Raw genomic sequence first — 9,276 nt, 5'->3', positions numbered from 1 at the left:
ACCTCAGGTTACATACGCTTCAGGTTATATACGCTTCAGGTTATATACGCTTCAGGTTACAGACTCCGCTAACCCAGAAATAGTGCTTCAGGTTAAGAACTTTGCTTCAGGATGAGAACAGAAATCATGCTCTGGCGGCGCAGCAGCAGCAGGAGGCCCCATTAGCTAAAGTGGTGCTTCAAGTTAAGAACAGTTGCAGGTTAAGTACGGACCTCCAGAACGAATTAAGTACTTAACCTGAGGTACCACCGTATAGTAAAATTGAGCTGTATCAAGTATGGCACATGGACAACTTATATAAGTTCTGTCTAGACAAAAAGAAGGGTCTGGGGCTTACAAATCTTCCCACCGTGTGAGACATTGGTTTTGAAGGCTCCACAGAAGAGAAAACCAGCCTTTCCAGGCCATAATCCATGGGAAGATAGGCCGCTAGATAGATGTGGAACATGTTGTGATTTCAGCTGAAGACGGCACATTGCTTCTGCTGTGCTGTGTACACACTGAACAAATGGTCTGAACTACAGTTTGTGGAGATAATAGAGGGGAAAGCTTGGCCATGTGAAGTCTGAGATTCTGTATTTAGAAGCAGCCGTGTCAAAGGCCTTGTAACAACATTCACAGCAGATAATAGTTGTAGCTGTTTTCAAGGGAAATTCTTTTTGCGGGTGGGGGTGGGGGGTGGAAAAAACGTATAGCATTTCAGAACCTTCCATTGCCTTTGTTGTCTTTTTGCCTACCACCCTCTTTCCACTGTTGGAATTTCTGCCTTTTCGGAACCATGCTGGGAAATGGAGGTTCCATAATTTCATGGTACTATGTTTTGACTTTCTTCAGAGTTTAAGCTATATGTCTTTCTGCTTCACACTTCAGGTCTAAGACCTACTGGGAGAGCAAATAAAGTCATGGAAAGGAGTCCTGTTGACTACAGCAAATGGACAAGTCCTTGCAGGCATTGCAGGGATATAATCATTTGACATGACATAGGAACAAATATATGGGGATAATAATAATTTATTTTTTCTACCCACCCATCTGGCTGGGTTTCCCCAGCCACTCTGGGCAGCTTCCAACAAAAGATTAAAAATACATTAAAACATCAGTCATTAAAAACTTCCCTAAACAGAGCTGCCTTCAGATGTACAATACCGAAATTGTACAATACCAAAGTTCCAAGACTTTGTGCATCATCCTCCCAGTCTAATGAGGATTCCCTTGTTCTTCTTGCTGGGCTTGACTGATGGTCTAGTGGTGCATATTGTGCCATAGGGCTCAGAATGGCTTTACTACAGTTCTAGCAAATTTGGATATGGGTGGGGATGAATCCCCAGAGGAAGAGAATTGTGACCCTCTGTTTCCTAAGGCTGCCAGCAGGTACAGCAATCACTTTGTGTCGCTCATCCCATTACACAGTTCCTTTGCGTCATCTTATTTTTCCTTTCCAAACTATGTAATAGCCATCTCTAATGTTTTACTATTAATAGCAAGTATTCAAGCCATTGAGCCCAGGAAAGCCATGATTGCTCAATGCTTCAGCGGACCCTTAACAACAAAAGTTACGTCTGATAGAAGATATTCTGCATTGCTCACTTTGGCACGATGCAACCAAAGTTGAGCACATTTCAGCATGGTTTCAGTGCTGGAAATGTTATCATGCACTCAACACAAAATGGCAGGAGTGTGCTTAAATGAGGCCCTTTATATCTTATTCCATGTGCAAAGGGGCAGCCCTCCCTTTAATCTGTGGCACTTCCCATGTGATCTTGCTCTTCCCCATTCCCACTGTCCTGAAGGTCCATGGGCTGAAGTGTTGAGCATCTCATTCACCATATAAATCCATTGATGAAGACATGGAGTGCATTGTGCTGCTGAAACTTGCTGAGCTTGGTTGAATAAGTGCCAGGGATTAACACCACGTACATTCACCATTGATTTGACAACAATGATATTATACACCCCGGGCACTGATGGGATTTGCTCAGTGTTCAGGACATGGGCTCTGAGGTGGAAAAAAGGGATTGCTAGTAACTTTTTAAGCCCCTTTGGCTGGGCCCAGGCAGACTGTTGACATTATATAAATTCTTTAGATAAAATAAATATCTGCCTTTGTATAAAGAGAGCTGATATTTAGCTTTTCCAACATGCAGCTCAAATGGAAAAGCTGTTCCAAATTAAAGCACATGCTGCAATAAAATGAACCCCTAACAATTTTAAATATGGAAGAAGGTAAAATTGTATGGTCCTAAAGGGCAGGAACCAAGACAAGGCTAATGCTCAGGCATTTGCCCTTAAAAACAGGAGGCCTTGGTTGCTGGCTTCCCATACGTATCTGGTTGGCTGCTGTGGGAAGAGGATGCTGAGCTAGACAGGCCTTTGATCTGATCCAGTTTTGGAAAACACTGAGCTGATACCAAGCATTTTCCAAAGTTCAGCCTGGTCCTGGCCTTGCACAGCACTAGGGGTCTCCTCACCCAGTTCCCTGTTTCTTGTGAAGGGTAGAAGATGGAATAACCATGCAAGCTTAACATTCAGCAATTTCTCAGTTGACACTCTGCAGGCCATTGTGCACATGATAAATTTAAAATTAACATGACAAATACCCATTGTAGATGGACCATGAATATGTAAGGGAGAGTCACCGCAAAATCCCATAGAGATAGGGAGACATTCTTACCTGAAAATGCATATCTCCTCTTCCAGCTAGAGGAAGGAAGAAGGTTTGTGGGTAGTGGGGGGCGGGGGGCACTGCTCAGAGATGATGCAAGGATAGAGCAGCTTCACTCATTCAGTTACTTGGATGACTGAATTCCAGAGCAAGCCTCAGATTTCTGCCTATGTGGATTTTTGTCTCACACTAAGGAAGGGATGGGGAACCTGTGGCTCTCCAAACGTTGCTGGATTGCAACTTCCATCCTCACTTACCAATTCTCATGCTGGTTGCTGCTGATGTGAAATGGAGTTCGACAAAATCTTGAAGGCCCCAGGTTGCTTCATCTACATTTAAGGGTCAACTACATGACAGCTTTCAGTTTGAAGTTTTAAAGCGAAACAATATATTATTGTTGGTATAACATATTATTGTACCAACAGTATATTGATAATGAGAAGTTTGCCACAAAGTAAACAAAATATCGTCACAACTGCCAAATCTACATTTCAGCAATGCTTGCAAAGAACCATATAGTACAAAAATAATTATTCTTGTGTGAAAGAATGCTCTAAGCAGCAGACAACAGACAGGCTTCCAGATAAGGTCCTGTTTCAAGACCTCCCTCAGATGATAACACCTCAAAAGCGTTTCAAGGCCCTCTTTGCAGTTTTTGCAACTGGGAGGCCTTCAGGAATGTTTCTCTATCCAGTGAAGTGACTCAGTTCCAAGAGGATAACACCATTCCAAGGGCCCAAAATTTGTGCCTTCCAGCATGAGGTGCTGGGAGCAGAGCAAGCCAGCTATTTCAAATCAACTTTAAATGCACAGCCTGAATTTGCTAGCATATGATTGAACCCAACCTGAAACCAGTAACAGTCTGGATGCATGCCTCCTATTTTCTGTCATTTAGTGGAAACTCTCTCTCTTTTTTGGGTGGGGGGGGGGGTGGAGAGGTAAAGTATACAGTGTAAAATATTTGCTTTCTTCCCTCTCGGGCGAACACCAAACCAACATGTGAGTAAAAAAAGGCTAGTGAGTTTTCTTGTTAAAATGTTCCACAGTAATGTCAACGACAATAACAGTCTTTTGGAACGGCTCGTGTAGGTGAGAGTCGGTGTTCTGTACTGCCAGGCCGTGGTGACACCCTCCTATGTCCGCAGAATGCTGCGGGCCAGCCAGCTGCTGTTCAGAGAGATATCTGGCACTGATTCTAACCAGACTGTCACTCTCGGGTCAGCCCCTACAATTTCTGCTGACCAGATTGGCCTTCATCATGAGATCATGTCTTTCCAGAGAAATCCCACTAATGCCTTCATTCTGTGAAAGTCGTATATATAGAGGGAAGTTTTCTACACCTCCACTGTGCAGTCCAGCAAAGACTTCACTGTCACAAAGTGACTGCACTGTCTCCTCTCCACCGCCAAACTTGCAGCAGCAGAGACCATGGATATTACCATTCAGCACCCCTGGTTCAAACGGGCTCTTGGACCTTTAATTCCAAGCCGTTTGTTTGATCAGTTTTTTGGAGAAGGTCTTTTTGAATATGATCTCCTGCCTTTGCTTTCCTCGACCATCAGCCCATACTACAGGCAATCTCTCTTCCGCACCGTTCTGGAGTCAGGTGTCTCTGAGGTAAGATTCGTGTTCCTGAATACATTTGAAGCTCTTTTTTTTAAAAAAAAAAAAAAGCAAGCTTTTTGCACACCACCAGGTGTGTTGCATGGTTTAATCAGTTTAATCCCATATTGAACGGGATAGATTGATTAGGTGCTAGAAAGAACAATATTTGACAGAAACTGTAGTTCAGGATTTATGTGATAACAGTTTTAAGAAAAATAAGCAGAATTGGAAAATCGTATTTTAACATCTCTTAACTATCTGAAGCGAGTGTGTCGCATGTTTAGATGATCTCTGTGTCACTTATAAATTAGGTGGGGGTTTTTTTTAAAAAAAACCCACATAGAAAGGTGCTTTATTCTGAGTCAGAAATTGGTCTGACTAGCTTAGTATTGTCTACATCAGGGATGGGGAACCTGTGACCTAGATATTGCTCCCATCATTTCTGACCATTGGCCATGGTGGCTAGGGATGATGTGAATTGGAGTCCAGGACTGTCTGGATAGCTAGATTCCCAATCCCTGGTCCAGACTAACTGGCAGTAGCTCTACAGGGTTTCTTCCAGCCCTGCCTGGAGACACTGTGGACTTTGTATATTGTTGCATTTCATGGATTCATAGAACTGTGGAGTTGGAGGGGACCCTGAGGATCATCTAGTCCAACCCCCTGCAATGCAGGAATATGCAGCTGTCCCTTATGGGGGATCGAATCTGCAACCTTGGCATTATCAGCACCACACTCTAACTAACTGAGCTATCCAATTGAACCTGAGACATTGTGCATGCAAAGCAGATTCCGTAACACTGAGCTGTGGCCCTTCTCCTAAAAATGAAGCAGATTCTTACTTAATCAAGTACATTTTGTTGCCTTTTTAAAAGTGTGGGTTTTGTGCTTTGTTTGATGCGCTGCATAGTGGTCTCTTGGGAAGAGCAGCTCAAAGGTTATTCATAAAGTGTTGCTTTTCAGGCTGAGGTCAGAACATTCCAATAGGATGTGTGACCATATTGGGTGTTTGTTGGATATTCTGCATACATTTATGGTCTGGCTCAGAAATCTAGGAAGAGCTCAGCCAATGAAAAGCAGTGGCAGCTTCTAAAAGTTAGCCATGAAACTCAAGTCTCCTGCAGTGTCTGTGCATGCCCAGGTTTTTAGAGTCATGCGGGCAAGTTGCGAAAACTCCCAAAAGCCTCTGATTACCCTTTGGGTTGCTGGGGGCAAGAAATAATCTATCCACAAAATAGATAAATGCTGAAGTGACTCTGCGGAAACTGAATAGTACAGTGGTCATAACTGGAGTGAAGAATGGAAGCCACAAGCTGCATTGCAAACAGCATTTAGGCAATTGTATGTAGCATCCTAAAATCACACCCAAACCTACAAACTTGCCAATCCAGAATACCAGTAGCTAAGTCACTGGTGCCAATTGTGAGTGAACTGACTCAAGTTGTACACTGAATTCTCACCTGCTTTTCAAAACAAATCCTTTTGAAAACTGAAAAGAATAATAAAAAGACACTTGCTAATTTCATGGGTTTAAGAACATGTCTTAATGATTTTGCTGTCACAAATTATCTCACGGGGAATCTGAGAAATTTAATCACAGAGTAAATGATATGACTTAAAAGCTACTTTGTTCTTTAAATAATTGCCTAATATTAGTAACAACCGGTTTGAATTCTAATTCTGTTTGGGGGGTGGGGGGTTGTTTCTTGTCATTTCACTTTTAGGTAAGATCTGACCGGGACAAGTTTACAATCTTTTTGGATGTAAAACATTTCTCTCCTGAAGATTTGAGTGTGAAGGTCATTGAAGACTTTGTGGAAATTCATGGCAAACACAGTGAGAGACAGGTAAGCAGAAGGGAGAAAGAAAGTACAAATTACTCAGCTGGAATGAAAAATTTATTTTATTTAGCATTAACTACTGAGATTTAGCTCAGAGGTGTATGCATCTGCTTTAGGAAAGGTCAAATGTCAGATTTGATGATACGTACTGTTATGGTTAGGATTTTTAAAAATCCATTTTATTTCATCATGTACTCCATAGCACTTAGATGACAGTGGGCATCACTGGGTAATTATTTTTTTCAGTACAGAGATAATGTAATCTGAAACTCCAAGAAAATGTCTGCACTTTAATAGCTCTGAAACAGGATAGATAGCTGGGTTGGTCCATAGAAAACAAAATCTACAGTAGTGCAGTACTTTTATTGGGGCCAATTGAAATATAAAAAAATAATGAGCAAGTTTTCAAGTTCTTCATAACCCTGCATCCAGCTGGATGTTAAGTAAAACCTGCAAGTTGGGCATTGGGTGGGTGTGGAGAGATAAGAATGGCTTGGCTGGGCTGGAGACTTGAGGACTAAATGATATTAGCTTGCCTTGCGTGCTAATTGGTTTCAGGTCAGTCCATGGCTCTTAGGACAAAGAAAGTGTGTGTGTGTGTGTGTGTGTGTGTGTGTGTGTGTGTGTATCACAATCCAATCATTCCAATGTTTTCTTTGTGAGGCAAAGAACAAAGTAAGGACAAATTAGTCTTAAATTAGCAAAGCTAGAAATTAATTTTAGGCGGTACACTAGGTAAAAAGTCAATAGAAGCCCAATTGGGGAGGATTTCCCAGTGGTCAGTAGCTCTGAATCAACTGCAAAGGCTGAGCTTTTATAAGCCAGCACAAATGAGAAGTGTTAAAACAAGACACAAGAAGGAAAAATGGAAAGGCTTCAAAAACTGGAAGGCAGGAATACCCCAAGGCCTACAACCACGCTCAGTGAGTGGAAATCTTAGGCACCATCTGCACTACACATTTAAAGCAGAATCATGCCACTTTAAACAGTTGTGACTTCCCCCCAAAATCCTGGGAGCTGTAGTTTGTTAAGGGTGCTGAGTTGTTGGGAGACCCCCTAGTCCCCTCCCAGAGCTATAATTCCCAGAGTTCCCTTTGAGGAGGGATTGACTGTTAAACCACTCTGAGAACTCCATTTTGTATCCGAGACTCCCCTTTAAGTTACAGCTGAGGAGGCGTTTGGCAAGCCGCTCAGCCTGAGTTCTCTATCTCTGCAGTTAAAATACTGATTACTTTACCTCACAGGACAGCTGCAATTTTTTTAAAAAAAAAATAATGCTCTCGGTTTCTTTTGTCTCTTGTCAGGATGACCACGGGTATATTTCCCGTGAATTCCACCGTCGGTACCGCTTCCCATCCAATGTGGACCAAGCGGCCATCACCTGCTCTCTCTCTGCTGATGGCATGCTGACCTTCTCGGCTCCCAAGGTCCAGTCCAACACTGACCCCAGCCACAGCGAGAGACCCATCCCTGTATCCCGTGAGGAGAAGCCAACCTCGGCTCCTTCTTCTTAGGCTGAACCTGCTGCTGCTGCTAAAGAAGCATCCAGGCTGTCACACTTCACTTGCAGGCCTCATTCACAGAGCCATTACATAGATATCAGTGAATATCTAGAAGGGTTTCTCTCTCTTTCTCTTTTTTGTTCTAATTTTTCTCTTGGATGGAATGAGAGGCCGGGTGAGCGGCTAGAGGACTTTGAAGCTGAAGCCTAAAACCTTGTGATGTCGGGGTGACAACGTGGAAGGCGAAAGGGTGCTGCAGCAGATCTGACATACTTGCTGAAATGGTCTAGGATGCTGTGCTAGTTTGGATAAACATCTGCCAAGCCCCAAACACAAGAGCTGGCCAGACAGCAGCATTAGCTCTCAATGCATCAATTGTTAATGCTAAGTTTGGTGCAGCGAAAGCAACAGTACAGGCTTGTTCTACCCTAAAGTAATTAAGAGCAAGCGAGAGCTAAGCTGATTAGTGAGAGGGGAGACGAAGAGGAAGAAAGAGTGAGTGGTACTTGTAACGAATGTGCCATGCGCTTTTTAAAAGGAGGAAAAGCCACAAAAAGTGTTTGGAAAGGGCTGTAACTTTTTTCCAGCAAAGTTGAAAGAGGGGAAAAGAGTACATCCATTTACAACATCAACTGTCATTTCCTCTGCTGGTGCAAGGACAAGCACATCTCTCCATGGTCTTTGCAGACCCACTTGGGGGTCCATCACAAGTGCTGAGGCTTCAAATCCCTACTGAGCTTTCCCCCAGGCCTGCGTGTTATCACACCATCTTCCTTAATCTTGCTGTAATTCTAACATAGCTCCACCTCTTTTACTGATGTCTGGCGCAATCTGAGAACTCAGCCAGTGGCAGTCAATAAAGAAAATGTGAAACAAGCAACGTGTCTTCTTTCCCCACCAACCTGCCCACCTCCTCCTCTCTGTTTCTCCACGAAGCCTTCTCTAACCTTTTGTCCAACGTGGAGCTCGAATCCATAAGCCTGAGATTAAGAGTCTCATGCTCTAGCAACTGTGCTCTCTCTCTCTCTCTCGTATGAGCTATTCTTTCTCCAGGGAAGTACAGTTGTACCTTGGTTTTCAAACAGCTTAGTTCACAAACAACTTGGAACTTGAACGTCGCAAACCCAGAAGTAGGTGTTCTGGTTTGCAAACTTTGTCTTGGAAGCTGAACGTCCGGCACAACTTCCGCAGCTTCTGGTTGGCTGCAGGATGCTTCTGCAGCCAATTAGAAGCTGCGCCTTGGTTTCCGAACGTTACGGAAGTCGGACGGACTTCCAGAACGCATTCTGTTTGAAAAACAAGGTATGACTGTAGAGCAATGCCAATCCCTGCCCATCTATGCAACTCACTGGGTGACTTTGGGCCAGTTATCTTTCAGCCTACCTCACAAGGTTGTTCTGAAGGTTAAAGGGGCAGGGAGAGAACTGTGTACATCGCCCTGATCTCCTTGGAGGCAGGATACAATATAAATGCAATAATTATATTGAGTATCATATACAATTGTGTATCATACATTCTATTGCCACAAGGTATTGGGTTGGTATCCTGCACTTGAAGAATTTACAGTCCAGACACTCAACTTTTTTGACATAGACAGAGAATGGAATTGAAGTAGGAGAGTGAATGGACTCTCTTAACTGGAAAGGAAGTGGCTACCATTTCAACA

The 9,276-nt window shown here is 43.2% G+C and overlaps 1 protein-coding gene across 1 annotated transcript; it reads left to right on the top strand.

Annotated features, from left to right (window-relative positions):
- The first annotated feature begins 3,594 nt into the window (after positions 1-3,594).
- Positions 3,595-8,486, top strand: CRYAA (crystallin alpha A). Its single transcript, XM_083611918.1, has 3 exons — positions 3,595-4,279; positions 5,992-6,114; positions 7,413-8,486. Exons 1-3 carry the CDS (start codon positions 4,091-4,093, stop codon positions 7,620-7,622), a joined length of 522 nt encoding a protein of 173 aa, XP_083468044.1. The 5' UTR covers positions 3,595-4,090; the 3' UTR covers positions 7,623-8,486.
- The last annotated feature ends 790 nt before the right edge of the window (positions 8,487-9,276 follow it).

Source organism: Podarcis filfolensis, assembly GCF_964270895.1.
Source record: "Podarcis filfolensis genome assembly, chromosome: 4".
NCBI classification, from domain to species: domain Eukaryota; kingdom Metazoa; phylum Chordata; class Lepidosauria; order Squamata; family Lacertidae; genus Podarcis; species Podarcis filfolensis.
This window is presented reverse-complemented; position numbering and strand designations above follow the sequence as displayed.